Source organism: Phoxinus phoxinus, assembly GCF_949152265.1.
Source record: "Phoxinus phoxinus genome assembly, chromosome: 12".
NCBI lineage: Eukaryota > Metazoa > Chordata > Actinopteri > Cypriniformes > Leuciscidae > Phoxinus > Phoxinus phoxinus.
In genome coordinates, this window is record NC_136887.1 from 35,802,544 (window position 1) to 35,820,043 (window position 17,500).

The 17,500-nt window shown below is 43.8% G+C and overlaps 1 protein-coding gene across 2 annotated transcripts in view; it reads left to right on the top strand.

Annotated features, from left to right (window-relative positions):
* Positions 1–17,500, top strand: part of bod1l1 (biorientation of chromosomes in cell division 1-like 1) — a 32,734-nt gene that overhangs the window by 9,143 nt on the left and 6,091 nt on the right. Inside the window, exons 9-23 of one of the 2 annotated variants that reach the window (XM_079631593.1) lie at positions 1–50; positions 1,286–1,340; positions 1,707–2,913; positions 3,352–3,413; positions 7,056–9,081; positions 9,167–9,222; positions 9,309–9,363; positions 10,978–11,027; positions 11,096–11,213; positions 11,299–11,354; positions 12,625–12,673; positions 13,368–13,460; positions 13,722–13,798; positions 13,903–13,957; positions 14,787–14,889. The exon at positions 1–50 is cut by the window's left edge and continues 59 nt beyond it. In XM_079631593.1, coding sequence (XP_079487719.1) covers positions 1–50; positions 1,286–1,340; positions 1,707–2,913; positions 3,352–3,413; positions 7,056–9,081; positions 9,167–9,222; positions 9,309–9,363; positions 10,978–11,027; positions 11,096–11,213; positions 11,299–11,354; positions 12,625–12,673; positions 13,368–13,460; positions 13,722–13,798; positions 13,903–13,957; positions 14,787–14,889 — 4,112 coding nt within the window. The remainder of the gene's footprint in view (positions 51–1,285; positions 1,341–1,706; positions 2,914–3,351; positions 3,414–7,055; positions 9,082–9,166; positions 9,223–9,308; positions 9,364–10,977; positions 11,028–11,095; positions 11,214–11,298; positions 11,355–12,624; positions 12,674–13,367; positions 13,461–13,721; positions 13,799–13,902; positions 13,958–14,786; positions 14,890–17,500) is intronic. The other variant, XM_079631594.1, reaches the window with a different exon arrangement.

The following is a 17,500-nucleotide window of genomic DNA, read 5'->3' on the forward strand; positions in this document are numbered from 1 at the left end:
GTCCTGGAGAAGAAAGTGGCTCTGAGCATTCAGAGGAAGAGAGACTCCAGGTCTGTGGGATTCGCCAACAATACAATTATTCTATTTTCCTATTATTTTCTAACATTAGAATAAGGTTACGAATATTCTGAATTCCCCAAAACATTTCGTAAAAATGTTCTTGCAACAAAACTTACGAAGAATTCAAATTCTTGAAAGGAATTTTCTTAAAAAACATTGTGAATTACCTCTTAAAGTTAGGATATCCTCCAATTCATCTTCATTCCCCAAAGATGAGATGTTTAATTCATTAATTGGGTTGTTTAAATATAAAGCATCACAACAGAACACTAGCTGCATATAATACACATTACGATTACTAGAGATGTGCAACGATTATTCATAATGTAAACAACGATCGGACTTTTTGCTGAAATCAAACACTTTACAATAAGCTTTAATTTCTTCAACACTAGTTACTACCTTAGTTAACATGAACTAACAATGAACAATACTTCTACAGCATTTATTAATCTTGGTTAACGTTAATCTCAACATTAATACATTAAGATCAAATGTTGTATCTCATTACTTAGTGCACTGTGAACTAACATGAACATTTTTATTAATCTTAACAAAAGTTAAATGCTGTAATGCTCATTGTTAGTTGAAGTTAGTTAATACATTTATGTTAACAAATGAGACCTTATTGTAATATTTTTTTTATTAATTTGTAGTTTATTTAGTTTGAGTTATTTGACTTTCAATTTAAACTAAACAAAAATGACAAATATTGCCTTGGCAAGTAGCTAAAAAATTGTTGATGCTAAAAAAGAGATGCAAATGATTGCAACATCTCTCCGTCTTGAGTGTCTCATTAATTAACTAATTAATAAACTAAATTAACTAATTAATGAACTATTTAAATTACAAGCACTAAAAAACTTCATAATTTTGACTCATTTGAATTTTCACCTCATAATTTTGACTTGGTGTGGTAAAAATGGGCTTCCATATTAAATCAGATATGAAAATGAGGCAATGGTGTTAAGGAAAAAAATGTTCCTCAGAAAATATCAGAGAACATCCTAGGAATTGCACTTAGTCAATTTGATCGAAGTATTGTTTACATGAGGTAAAGTTTAATCGCAATATTGCCTAAATCTCGCATTATGAGGGTGCATGTAAATGTTCTTGACTCTTTGCACGCTTATCACTGTAAAGCTGCTTTGGAACAATCTATATTGTTAAAGTGCTGTATAAATTAAGCTGACTTGACTTTTGAAGACTTGACTCTTTCTTGTAGAAAAGAGGATGACAGGAAGAAAAGTGACACTGAGGGGGATTCGGTCAACAAAGATGTAAGTTTCTCTCGTTCTCCAGCTTTTTCTCTCAGTCTATCACATCAGGGTTCCCACGGGTCCTTGAAATCCTTGAAAGTTTGTGAATCTGGAAAAAAAAAAAAAATCAAGGCCCTGGAAATTTTTTGAAAATAAACACACAGATACACACAGTCCTTTTTGTGAAAAAATTCCATATTATTATCAGTTTTAGGCAAAACACAAATACGACACATAGAATATCAGATCTGTCATATGGCCAAAAAAAGGCTCCTTCTTTTTTTTTGAGGGTTATGGACCTGGAAAGTCCTTGAAAGGTCCTTGAATTTTAAGTAAACCGAGGTGTGTGTACCTTGATCAGTCGTGGGCATCTCTGTGTCTCCTCAGGTGAAGTCGGGGAGTCTGAAGTCAGTGCGACGACTGTCCGATCTGGAAGAGCAGCGCAAGAAGAAAGCAGACGGCGAGGAGAAACTGCCTGAGAAAAACCGCGTTCACTCCTTCATCTTGGATCTGGAGCTGGGAACCGAGGAACGCCAGAGGACGGCCGGGAAAACCGTTCGGAAAGAAAAGGAGCGCAAGGATAAAGAGAAGGAAAAAGAGCGTCCCGATGAACGACTCAAGCACAAACTCCGAAAGACCGGAGACGGAGACGAGAAAGATGGAGGAACCGCGAGAGGAGCAGCTGATGAGAAGAAGGGGTCAAAGGTCAAGCCGGAACGGAAGAGTTCTGTCTCATCCCGTGAGGTCAAAGCAATTGTGACGGAAGCTGCGGATGAAGAGAACCTGAAGAAAGGAAAGAGCGAGAAGGAGAAAGCGAAGGTGAGCGGCAAGAGTCTCCGGCGTCTGGACTCCACCGGCTCCTCAGAGGAGAGGTCAGAGGTCGAAGCGGGGTCAGAGGTCAGCCGGAAGAAAGACAAGCACCCTAAAGAGGTCCTGAAGAGGTCAAAGAGTCATCCAGAGGGTAAATCGGGAGAGAAGCTCAAGAGGAAGGATTCGTCCACAGACAAGAATCATTCCCAGAAATCAATCTCTGAGGTCAGATCCTTACCGGAGAAACACAGGTCTAAATCCCAGAGTAGTGCAGGAAAAGCGGATAAAAAACCCGAAGCAAAGGCTAAAACCGGAAAAGAGGAAAGGAAAACCGCTGAGGAGAAAGCGAAGTTAGCGAAGAAAACAACCGAGAAGAAGTTGCCGAAAGATCCCGAGAGGATATCGGGAGCGAAGGAGGATTCGAGCGCTGGAGATCCCGAATCCGTGTCCAGCACCACAGTTCTCCCGAACGACCCGTACGGTGCGCTGAGCGACGTCACTCCCGAATCCGAGGACGAGGGCGTGTCCGTCACAGAGCCCCGCCCCCTGAGCGCTGAAGCCGACGCCCTCCTGAGCCTGATGGACGTGTGCTCCTCCGCCTCGGAACGCCGGGAGACCGAAGCGGATCTGAAGATGAAGGAGGCGGCGCTGACGCTGCTCTCCATGGACTCCAATCTCGCGCGCTCCTCGAGTCTCGTCTCCGAGTCTCCGGTCGACGGGAAGACACGCCCTACAGGCGCTGGAAGTGTGCCGTGTTACGCTGTGAACGAGCCCCAGGATGCAGGTAGTGTAGCGATTACGATAATAGATTGTTGTTAACATTAACCTTCATCCTTTCCTCGCACTTTGTAACATATCTTTCCCTCGCGGGTCAAAATGACCCGAAGCCCTAAAATTATAGTTACTTTTTTTTTTTTTTTCCAGAAAGCTTCTTTTATTTTAATTTTGCTCTCATATTTCAATTTCAACCACAAAACTCCTCGAATCCATTAACATTTTTTGGATGTTTTCGTGGTTCACGTGCGACAAAAGTCCTAGAGTCTTGACCCCTCTGATGAACGCTCAATTTGTAACACAAAATTAACAATTATTTTCGGGTCAAAATAACCTGAGGGAAGGATGAGGGTAAATCATGCACTTTGCAAAATAACACACACAAACATGTGCATCATCATAAACATGTGAATAATAAAACCTCATAATAACCGATTTCATTTACTAGCTGCATCTGCCGCCACAATGGAGCCCATGGAGACGGAGCCTCTGCAGGAAGTGACATCAGAGGTGAGCTCATGACGTCATATCCTCTACAGTCTCAGATTGTTGGGCTTAACTGCACAGAACCGATCTCTGCTGCTTTAACGCTTATTGGCTTAGAACAATCATGAGGTTTTGCTTCAGTTATACATATATTGGGTTTTTGTTCAATCATTCTTCATGTTGAAGCAGCAGTACTTCATATGCATACACTGTATCGCATTTACATTTACTGTTTAATCATTAAGCAGACGCTTTTATCCAAAGCGACTTACAAATGAGGAGAACAGACCAACAAGAAGGCAACAGTATACAAGTGCTGTAACAAGTCTCAGTTAAGGGCCGTTCACACCAAGAATATATAACGATAACTATATTTGCGTCCACACCAACGAACGATAGCGGTCTGTTTGTTCTAAGCTTGTGCGCTGCGGTTTCAAAGTGTGTACAACGTCATTGAACATGTTTTTGCTGTTCTTGTTGCATTTACAGGTTTAACCAGCAGATGTCCTCAGCATGCTGTGTTTTGAGTGAAGCTAGTGTAATCGATATAATCATCTACAGTGAATTTAGCTGATTTAGTCAATATAGTGGAATAAAAACAACACCAGTCTTTTTCACTGCAAGTTCAAAGCAAGACAATGTTGTGGAAACGAGCGCTGGATACCTGAGGTAATCCTCACCATTTATTCAGAGGGTATGAACGATTGGTTTCCATATTCATTTTCTTGAATAGGGGCTTGACTGTCAAACAGTGCTGGATTTTTCTGTACCTCTGCGATTAACTTCTTCGCAATGGCGTTTGCCGTTTTAAATGCGCACGCTCTTTCTGATTCTGATTGGCTATCAGTGTTTGATCGTTCGACAGCTGGGGAAAATAAAATCTTTCTGAAAGTGATCCCAACGATATTGTTCCTTATATTTTTATCGTTATAGTTGTGGTGTGAACTCTGCTATTCTTTAATATGAGAACGATTTTTAGAACTATAGCTTCATCGTTATCTTTATAGTTATCGTCCTTGGTGTGAACAGGCCTTTAGTCTAGCACAGTACACATAGCAAGGTTGTTTTGTTTTGTTTTTAAATCAGAAAAAAAAACTAATAGAATAGAAAAGGTAAGTGCTAGTATTAATTGGTCAGGTGCTGATGAAAAAGATGTCTTTATACGTATAGGGTATGAACGATTGGTTTCCATATTAATTTTCTTGAAAAATTCATTGCTTGACTGTCAAACAGTGCTGGATTTTTCTGTATCTCTGCGATTAACTTTTCCGCAATGGCGTTTGTTGTTTTAAATGAGCAAGCCCTTTCTGATTCTGATTGGCTGTCAGTGTTTGATCGTTTGACAGCTGGGGAAAAAAAATCGTTCTGAAAGTGATCCCAACGATATCGTTCCTCATATCTTAATATCTTAAAATATTGAGATTGAGATGGGCAGGTCATTCCACCAGCTGGGAACAGTCCAGGTAAAGGTCAGTAAGTGATTTCGTGCCTCTTTGGGATGATGGCACCACAAGGCGTCATTTCACTTCCAGGACGCAAGCTTCTTCTCGCTAGTTCATAAGTCTGAACTAGCGAGTTTAGGCAGAGCCAGTGGTTGTCTTGTAGACAAACATCAGTGCCTTGAATTCGATGCGAGCGGCAATTGGCAGCCAGTGCAAACTGATGAAGAGAGGAGTGACGTGGGCTTTCTTCGGCTCGTTGAAGACCACCCTGGATCGGTTGCAAAGGCTTGATAGTACATGCCGGAAGGTCCGCTAAGAAAGCATTACACTAGTCCAGTCTGGAGAGAACAAGAGCTGGGACAAAGAGTTGTGGGGCCTGCTCTGATACGAAGGGTCTAATCTTCCTAATGTTGTATAAAGCAAATCTGCAGGACTGGGCCTGTAGTATAATGGTCTTTGAAGCTTAACTGATCATCAATCACAACTCAAAGATTCCTGGCTGACCTTGATGGAGTTATGGATGATGAACCTACAGCTGAATGGAGAAGTTGTGATGAAGTGTTGGGTTGGCTGAGGCCACAAGCAGTTCTGTCTTCGCAAGGCTGAATTGAAGGTGATGGTCCTTCATCCAGCAAGAAATGTCTGTCAGACAGGCTGCAATGCGAACTGGTACCGTTGGATCAACTAGTTGGAATAAGAAGTAGAGTTGAGTGTCATCCGCATAGCAGTGATAGGAAAAGCCATGTTTCAGAATAACAGATCCTAGAAATGACATGTAGATTTAGAAGAGAAGCGGTCCCAGCACTGAGCCCTGAGGCACTCCAGTAGCTAGATGATAACAGTGATGGGAAAAGCCATGTTACTGAATTACAGATCCTAGTGATGGCATGTAGATGGAGAAGAGAAGCGGTCCCAGCACTGAGCCCTGAGGCACTCCAGTAGCTAGATGATAACAGTGATGGGAAACGCCATGTTTCTGAATAACAGATCCTAGTGATGGCATGTAGATGGAGAAGAGAAGCGGTCCCAGCACTGAGCCCTGAGGCACTCCAGTAGCTAGATGATAACAGTGATGGGAAAAGCCATGTTACTGAATAACAGATCCTAGTGATGGCATGTAGATGTAGAAGAGAAGCGGTCCCAGCACTGAGCCCTGAGGAAATCCAGTAGCTAGATGATAACAGTGATGGGAAAAGCCATGTTTCTGAATAACAGATCCTAGTGATGGCATGTAGATGTAGAAGAGAAGCGGTCCCAGCACTGAGCCCTGAGGCACTCCAGTAGCTAGATGATAACAGTGATGGGAAACGCCATGTTTCTGAATAACAGATCCTAGTGATGGCATGTAGATGTAGAAGAGAAGCGGTCCCAGCACTGAGCCCTGAGGTACTCCAGTAGCTAGATGATAATAGTGATGGGAAACGCCATGTTTCTGAATAACAGATCCTAGTGATGGCATGTAGATGTAGAAGAGAAGCGGTCCCAGCACTGAGCCCTGAGGCACTCCAGTAGCTAGATGATAACAGTGATGGGAAACGCCATGTTTCTGAATAACAGATCCTAGTGATGGCATGTAGATGTAGAAGAGAAGCGGTCCCAGCACTGAGCCCTGAGGTACTCCAGTAGCTAGATGATAATAGTGATGGAAAACGCCATATTTCTGAATAACAGATCCTAGTGATGGCATGTAGATGTAGAAGAGAAGCGGTCCCAGCACTGAGCCCTGAGGCACTCCAGTAGCTAGATGATAACAGGGATGGGAAAAGCCATGTTTCTGAATTACAGATCCTAGTGATGGCATGTAGATGTAGAAGAGAAGCGGTTCCAGCACTGAGCCCTGAGGCACTCCAGTAGCTAGATAATAACAGTGATGGGAAAAGCCATGTTTCTGAATTACAGATCCTAGTAATGACATGTAGATGTAGAAGAGAAGCGGTCCCAGCACTGAGCCCTGAGGCACTCCGGTAGCTAGATGATAACAGTGATAGGAAAAGTAGAGCGTGTAGACAAGGTCCAATTGGTTACCTGATTGGCAACAAAGAACGTGATCGTGCTGTTCCCCTCTGCCTCATTTGCTGTTTTGCAGCCGCCTGCTCTCTTCTACTTTGGAGACAAGTCGTTTGGCGTGTAAAGCAAGCCTAATTTATCAGATTCATCCTGTGGGTTTTTCTGATTGCTGGAGTGCCTGTGTATCTCCTGTAATGTCTTGGTGCTTTTCTTTCAGGTGGGGGATGAGCAGACAGATGAAAAAGACAAAGAGAGAGACTCACAAATACTTACAGCAGATGCAGCTGAGCCAACGCAGACCCTCACTGCAGATGTGGCCGAGTCCACATTGACGGTCACTGCAGATGCAGCTGAGCCAACGCAGACCCTCACTGCAGAAGCAGCTGAGCCAACGCAGACTCTCACTGCAGACACAGCTGAGCCAACGCAGACCCTCACTGCAGACGCAGCTGAGCCAACGCAGACTCTCACTGCAGACACAGCTGAGCCAACGCAGACCCTCACTGCAGACGCAGCTGAGCCAACGCAGACCCTCACTGCAGAAGCAGCTGAGCCAACGCAGACCCTCACTGCAGACGCAGCTGAGCCAACGCAGACCCTTACTGCAGACGCAGCTGAGCCAACGCAGACCCTCACTGCAGACGCAGCTGAGCCAACGCAGACCCTCACTGCAGACGCAGCTGAGCCAACGCAGACCCTCACTGCAGACGCAGCTGAGCCAACGCAGACCCTCACTGCAGACGCAGCTGAGCCAACGCAGACCCTCACTGCAGACGCAGCCGAGCCAACGCAGACCCTCACTGCAGAAGCAGCCGAGCCAACGCAGACCCTCACTGCAGACGCAGCCGAGCCAACCCAGACCCTCTCTGAAGTCGCAGCTGAGCCAACGCAGACCCTCACTGCAGACGCAGCTGAGCCAACGCAGACCCTCACTGCAGACGCAGCTGAGCCAACGCAGACCCTCACTGCAGACGCAGCTGATCCAACGCAGACCCTCACTGCAGACGCAGCTGAGCCAACGCAGACCCTCACTGCAGACGCAGCTGAGCCAACGCAGACCCTCACTGCAGACGCAGCTGAGCCAACGCAGACCCTCACTGCAGACGCGGCTGAGCCAACGCAGACCCTCACTGCAGACGCAGCTGAGCCAACGCAGACCCTCACTGCAGACGCGGCTGAGCCAACGCAGACCCTCACTGCAGACGCGGCTGAGCCAACGCAGACCCTCACTGCAGACGCGGCTGAGCCAACGCAGACCCTCACTGCAGAAGCGGCTGAGCCAACCCAGACCCTCACTGCAGACGCAGCTGAGCCAACGCAGACGCTCACTGCAGACGCAGCTGAACCAACGCAGACCCTCACTGCAGACGCAGCTGAGCCAACGCAGAACCTCACTGCAGACGCAGCTGAACCAACGCAGACGGATGGTATTGAGCCGATGCAGACCCTCACTGCAGACACAGCCGAGTCCAAACAGACGATCACTGCAGACTCAGCTGAGCCAATGCAGACCCTCACTGCAGACGCTGCTGAATCCACCTTGACTGTCACTGCAGATGCAGCCTTGTCAGTTCAGCCTTTGGCTGAAGATGCTTCCGATCCCATGCAGACTATCATTACAGACACTCCTGAGACGGTACAAACACTCAGTGCAGACATGGCTGAGTCCCCTGTGCAGACCCTTACTGCAGACGCAGCTGAATCAACGGCAATAGTCCCTGCATATGTGGCAGAGCCTGCGCAGCCCCTCACTGCAGACACAAAGGAGACCGATACAGATGAGCCTGTGCCGTCCCTCATAGAAAAAACAGCAGAGCCTGCGCAGAAGAATACAGCAGATAGAGTAGAGCCTGCGCAGACCCTTGATGCAGACACAGAGACCGATGCAAACGAGCCCATACAGACTCATACAGTAGTTGAGCCTGCGCAGACAGTAGCCGAGCCTGCACAGACAGTCACCACAGATGCAGTTGAGCCTGCGCAGACCGACTCTACAAATGCAGTTGAGCCTGCGCAGACAGTAGCCGAGCCTGCACAGACAGTCACCACAGATGCAGTTGAGCCTGCGCAGACCGACTCTACAAATGCAGTTGAGCCTGCGCAGACAGTAGCCGAGCCTGCACAGACAGTCACCACAGATGCAGTTGAGCCTGCGCAGACGGACTCTACAGATGCAGTTGAGCCTGCGCAGACCGAGTCTACAGATGCAGTTGAGCCTGCGCAGACCGACTCTACAGACACAGGTTAGTGACAGTGATGATCAGGAGTGTGTGATTCTGATTGTGAGTGTGTGTGATTATCTCAGTGTAACCCATGCGTCTGATGCAGGCAGCGCATCTGTCTCAGACGAGCAGGAACAGAAGTCGTCAGACGCCTCTGAGACGGTAACGAATCAGAATCGTTTCATCAGTAGATATTAAGCAGGAAATCATGCTTATGTCATTAATGCTCATAACTTTTGTCTGATCAGGTGGAGCAGACAGAGAGCGGCACACGGAGAGGACGATCATCTGCTCAGAGGGCAGGTGTGTGTGGATGTGTGTGTTAATGTAAAATAACACAGGGCTCCAGACTGCAACCAAATTTGGACCAAATTTTCCTGCCGGTGCGACAATTTTTATTTTACAGATCTTAAAACTGTAAACAATTTACAGTTGCAATCGAAATTAGTTAACCCCCATTGTATTATTGGCACAGACCAAATTTAACTAAAAATGCAACTTTTAATGACTTTTGCAGTTTCGAAATTATTCAACTGCCTGAATAGAATCCCTCACAACAGCACAAACCTGTCAAAAAGCGCTGGGAGATGCAGTGAAGAAATCCGCTGAATTCGCCTCAGAATCAATAACATTGCTGAGAGATCCAATGAGAAACTTTCAGATTCGACGCAGAGTTCTCTGTTATAAACTATAGATGTCAGATCAAACAGCGCTGACGTGAAAACCAGGAGAAACATTGTGCCATGAATGAACAAGTTATAGAAGCTTTAAGTCCACAGATCATCAACATTCACCTTGGATTTAATGTAGATTAAAGATTAAGATTAGATTAAGACTAACCGTAACCATGGTATTGTGACAGAAATAGTAAAACGCTTGAGTACTACACATCTTTTTCCAGGACTTCAAAACTGTCATTTTTTAATGTGATGACAAAAACATTTCTTGTTCATCCTTCAAAGATCGTCCCCATTTATAAAACCAAAAGTTTCAAGATGTAGGAAAATTCACACTTAAAAATAAAAATAAAAAAGATTAAATTACCATTGTAACCAGTAGGTGGCTGCAGAGGACCGCTTATTGGCTTATTAGCTAATTTCACTCCCTAATCTCTGTTTTATCTAGATATTATGATGGATAATTATTCTAATTAATTTGATCTACACCTCAAATTGTCATCCCCACAGTGCTACCAAATACTTTCTGTAGATCTCAGTGGCTCCAGTGCTGCTGCCCTCAAATGTTAGTCTGTGAACCTTAAATAAAATGGCACATTGTATTTTCTGTATTTTACGTTTATTTATTACCAAGGCAATTGGAAAATGCAACAGGACATTTCTGAATGGTTAGTAGATGAGTTTATGTAGCTTATGTGTAGTTATCTTATAGTCATTGATTAGCATATTCTGTCTTGATAATCTATAAATCGTGTTCTGGGGGCGGGGTTTATGTACATTTTAGGGTTGGTGATGTCACTAACCCGGAGGAATGTCGTGTAGTTTCTACCAGTCGTTTGTTGTAGTCCTTAAAAAACAATTTCTTTAAAAGCAAATATCTCCTTTTGCTCTGAACTTTGAGCGTTGTAACTTTGCAGATGTTGTTTATGATCAAACAGCAACATTACACACTAACTACAGTTAGAAAACACAACATTACACACTAACTACAGTTAGAAAACACAACATTACACACTAACTACAGTTAGAAAACACAACATTACACACTAACTACAGTTAGAAAAATGGAATCATAATCAACCACCGCTTTAAGGTGTGCCCCTAAAAATGTTCAGTTAGGGGCTACAGAACTAGTAACAGTTCGTCTGGAGCCCTGTAACTTGTATTTCTCATCTAAAAAGCATGTTTCCTGAATGAATAACATGTAGAATCTGAAATTAAACTGTTTATCTGACTGCAGCAAATCCAACCAGAACCGATAATGAAAAAGAGCAAACGTCCAATAAAGAGGTGAGTTTTCTTTGCTCTCTCTCTCTCTCTCTCTGTTCTTCTATTAAAGTGTGTGATGTGTCTGACAGTGTGGTGATGATGATGATGGTGAGGATGATGAAGATGACGAGGAGAGATCTGGAGTGAGCAGGACTCCACGCAGAGGAAGATCCTCCAAAGCGTCTGATGCTCCTCAGAGAGAAACCCGTAAGAGTCTGCGTTGTACACGCCTTGAGCCGTTCTCCGCACACGCTTCGGGTCATGTGACCGCTTTTCTGCTCTTTCCCATCAGGCTCTGCTTTACAACCGAAGGAGGCGGAGCCAGCTGTGGAGGAGGAGCCAAAAGAGGTGTGTTTAGATTCTTCAGTTTTGATTTAAAGAACAAAACACTTGATTCTAATTTTATTCTAAAAATATTTTAATAGCTATTATCTTGTTCCAATTTTTTTTTTCGAGTTTGTTGACCAGCAAGACTTCCACACAATAGTCTGTTTAAAAAATATATTAAAATCAGAGACATTCTGCTTTTAATAAGATCGTACAACTGATCAGTTTCTGTGAATATAACAAAGAATCGCTGTCATCATCATCATCATCACGCCAAACCTTTACAGAAAAATGTACTTTCTGGAATATTTTATGCTGGAAACGAGACGCGAGATAACGTCACTCTCAGAGCCACTGCTATTTATATACTATTAAAATATTTAATCATATTTTGAATTAGCTTTTATTTTTGTATTTTTAGTTTTCATTTGGTTTGTTTTAGTCATGTTAGGTATTTATATTTACTTACTATAAGTACTGTAAGTACTTCAACCTATTTCAGTTAGTGTCCAAGGCATTTCTAAATTTTTAAATACATTTAAGGTAAAAAAAAAAAAATGTCATGCTTAAATTTTATTTTATTTTATTTCAGCTTTATTTAAATTAAGCCAATACACTACATTCACTGTATAGTTTTGAGATTTTGGTTTATTTTTCCTCCATAACATCTTTTTTTTCAGACTGGTAAAAAGAAAACATTTTATAGCACTTCATATATTTGAGTCTGTACATTTCAATTACAATTCATATCTTTAAAAGTTTTTTTCTCCACTTCAGCAGAACTTATAAATACCAAAACTTACAGTTTTATTCACATCTATATTCTGAAGGTTTTTACTGAGGGGTTTGTTCATATATCATTCACACTGATTTATTTAGCATTTTATACTTAAAAACATGGTGAAAATGTGTGTTTTCTGTCTGTTGACAGTATTTTCTAAACTATGGAGTGATAAAAGGAGAAATCCAAAATCCCTTCTATAAAAACCTTCAACTCTAATGTGTCAACAACATTAAACAAGAAGTATGAACCTGGCTTTATCCAATGTTCAGATTAATGTGCTGGAAATATATGCAAATGTGAAATGAAATAGTGCATATTTAATGAGGCAATGTCTCATGCATATTTAAATATTTAATAAAACTGTAATACAAAAAAATAGTTGCAAATCAACTGGGGAAGTATGTGCTGTATATTAGTTTACATGTTTACACTATTCAACGGTAGTGTCTGGCCTTACATAGTTTGGTTTTGATGAGACTGAAGTGTTTGTGTTGTTTTTATCATCAGGGGCGCAGGAGTCGACGCTCCACTGCTCAGATCAGAGACGCTCCCTCAGGTGAGAGTCTCACACACACACGTGCGCACACTCTCTCACACACACACACGTGCGCACACACACACACACACACACACACACACACACACACACACAGAAACACACACACTCACTCACTCACTCACACAAACACACACGTGCGCACACACACACACACACACAGAAACACACACACACTCACTCACTCACTCACTCACTCACACAAACACACACACACACACACACTCACTCACTCACTCACTCACTCACTCACACACACACACACACACACACACACACACACACAGAAACACACACACACACACACACTCACTCACAAACACACACACACTCACTCACTCACAAACACACACACACACACACACACACACACACATGTGCGCACACACACACACACACACACACACTCACTCACAAACACACACACACGTGCGCACACACACTTGCGCACACTCTCTCACACACACAGACACACACTCTCTCTCACACACTCACACACACACACACACACTCACTCACTCACTCACAAACACACACGTGCGCACACACACGTGCGCACACTCTCTCACACACACACACACACACACTCTCTCTAACACACACACAGACACTCACAAACACACGCGCACAGACACACACACAGACACTCACACACCTGTCTGTGTGTAGATGATCAGTTTCTCTCTCTCTGCAGTGAAACCTGCACTAAAGCGTAAGAGATCATCAGACGAGCTCCTGTGTTCCACAGCAGAACCAGAACCAGCAGCCAAACACAGGAGTGATGAAGGTCAGTGTGTGTATCCAGGGTGTGTGTGTATCCAGTGTGTGTGTATCCAGTGTGTGTGTATCCAGTGTGTGTGTGTATCCAGTGTGTGTGTATCCAGTGTGTGTGTATCCTGTGTGTGTGTGTGTGTGTGTGTGTGTGTGTGTGTGTGTGTGTGTGTGATCCAGTGTCCGTTCAATAACAGTGTGTGTAAAACAGCAGTCAGAAACTCACACTGAATGAAGCCTGAATGCTCATTTTCCTCGTTCTGTGTTTGTGTCTCAGCGAGTGTGTGTGAAGATCAGGACGTGATCAAAGCCAGCGATGAAGAAGAGGAGAGGAAAGATGAGGAAGATGTGTGTGTGAGCGAACAAACACTCCTGACACTAAACCATCAGGCATATGAATCACGAATCACTGACTCACGTGTGTGTGTATGTGTGCCTGTGTGTGTGTATGTGTTCAGCGGAAACCTGCCCGCCGCGGACGACCCTCCAAAGCGTCCTCCACTGATGACTCGGGTACGAGAGCCGTGATTTTTAAATATGTTGAAAATATTTCATTTCTATTCAATTTTAATTTAATATTTTACTTATTTATTTTTATGTATTTATTTCAATCAATTGTTTATTTCTTTTTAATCTAAATTTTGATTTAATGTTTTTCTTACTCATTATAGTACAGTATTTATTAAATTATTTGTATATGCATTTATCTATTTCTTACTCATTTGATTTATTTTAATTTTTTAATGTAATTTTCATTAAATTTTCATCTATTTATTTATCTTAATCTAGTATTTTGATTGATTTTACTCGTTATATTACTGTATGTATTCATTAATTTACTCATTTATTTTAATCTAATCTCTATTTATTTTTTTACTCCGTTAATTATTAATAGTTAATTAATAGTTTTTAATAGTTTTCATCTAATGTTTATTTATGTTAATCTCATTTTTGAATACATGATTATTACAGTTTTTCTACTTGTTATAGTACTTTATCAATTTATTCATTTTCTAAATTTAATTTATTTACTTTATACTTTTTTACTCATTTATTTATTTGTATATAATTATTTGTTTGTTTTAATACATTTATTTTATTTTAATTATTGATTACATTTGTTTTTTTATTACTCATAGTACTGTTATTGTATTGTTGATTTAAATATTTGTATCCATTTTTATTTTTTTCTAATTAATTTTTTATCGGTTTATATATTTTTTGTTTAAATCAAATGTTTCTTATTTTATTCTAATTTGATTATTTTTTTATTTGATTATTTTTTGATTTGCTATATTTTTCTGAAAGATTGTGGAGGATGTTGATGTTCCTGCGTTCACAGACACTGGAGCGTCAGAGAAGAGAGACGGAGAAAAGGAGGAGGACGAAGAGGAGACGAAGACACGAGCGACGACCCGAGCAGCGTCCCGTCTGGAGGCAGAGAAGTACTGATCCTCACACACACACACACACACACACACACCACACACACACTCCTCACTCACTCACTCACTCACACACACCACACACACACTCCTCACACACACCACACACACACTCCTCACACACTCACTCACACACACTCCTCACACACACACACACACACACTCCTCACTCACTCACTCACTCACACACACACTCACTCACTCACACACACACACTACACACACACTCCTCACACACACCACACACACACTCCTCACACACTCACTCACACACACTCCTCACACACACACACACACACACACACTCCTCACTCACTCACTCACTCACACACACACTCACTCACTCACACACACACACTCACTCACTCACTCACTCCTCACACACACTCACTCACTCACTCACACACTCACTCACTCACTCACTCACTCACTCACTCTCACACTCACTCACTCACTCACTCACACACACTCACTCACTCACTCACTCACTCACTCACTCACTCACTCACTCACACTCCTCACACACACTCACTCACACACTCTCCTCACACACACTCACTCACTCACTCACACACACTCCTCACACACTCCTCACACACACTCACTCACTCACTCACTCACACACACTCACTCACTCACTCACACACACTCCTCACACACACTCACTCACTCACTCACACACTCTCCTCACACACACTCACTCACTCACTCACACACACTCCTCACACACTCCTCACACACACTCACTCACTCACTCACTCACACACACTACTCACACACACTCCTCACACACACTCACTCACACACACTCCTCACTCACTCACTCACTCACTCACTCACACACACTCCTCACTCCTCACACACTCACTCACTCACTCACTCACTCACTCACACACACTCCTCACACACACTCCTCACACACACTCCTCACACACTCCTCACTCACTCACTCACTCACACACACTCCTCACTCACTCACACACACTCCTCACACACACTCCTCACACACTCACTCACACACACTCCTCACACACTCCTCACACACACTCCTCACTCACTCACTCACTCACTCTCTCACACACACTACTCACACACACTCCTCACACACACTCCTCACACACTCACTCACTCACTCACTCACTCACTCACTCACTCACACACACTCCTCACACACACTCCTCACACACACTCACTCACACACACTCCTCACTCACTCACTCACTCACTCACACACACTCCTCACACACACTCCTCACACACTCACTCACACACACTCCTCACACACACTCACTCACTCACTCACTCACTCACTCCTCACACACACACACTCACTCACTCACACTCCTCACACACACTCACTCACTCACTCACTCACTCACTCCTCACACACACACACTCACTCACTCACTCACTCACTCACTCACTCACTCACACACACTACTCACACACACTCCTCACACACACTCACTCACACACACTCCTCACTCACTCACTCACTCACTCACACACACTCCTCACACACACTCCTCACACACTCACTCACACACACTCCTCACACACTCCTCACACACACTCACTCACTCACTCACTCACTCACTCACTCACTCACTCACTCCTCACACACACACACTCACTCACTCACACTCCTCACACACACTCACTCACTCACTCACTCACTCACTCACTCCTCACACACACACACTCACTCACACACACTCCTCACACACACTCCTCACACACTCACTCACACACACTCCTCACACACTCCTCACACACACTCACTCACTCACTCACTCACTCACACTCCTCACACACACTCACTCACTCACTCACACACACTCACTCACTCACTCACTCACTCACACACACTCCTCACACACTCCTCACACACACTCACTCACTCACTCACTCACACACACTCACTCACTCACTCACACACACTCCTCACACACACTCACTCACTCACTCACACACTCTCCTCACACACACTCACTCACTCACTCACACACACTCCTCACACACTCCTCACACACACTCACTCACTCACTCACTCACACACACTCCTCACACACTCCTCACACACACTCCTCACTCACTCACACACACTCCTCACTCCTCACACACTCACTCACTCACTCACTCACTCACACACACTCCTCACACACACTCCTCACACACACTCCTCACACACTCCTCACTCACTCACTCACTCACACACACTCCTCACTCACTCACTCACTCACTCACACACACTCCTCACACACACTCCTCACACACACTCCTCACACACTCACTCACACACACTCCTCACACACTCCTCACACACACTCCTCACTCACTCACTCACTCACTCTCTCACACACACTACTCACACACACTCCTCACACACACTCCTCACACACTCACTCACTCACTCACTCACTCACACACTTACTCACTCACTCACTCACTCACTCACACACACTACTCACACACACTCCTCACACACACTCCTCACACACACTCACTCACACACACTCCTCACTCACTCACTCACTCACACACACTCCTCACACACTCACTCACACACACTCCTCACACACTCCTCACACACACTCCTCACTCACTCACT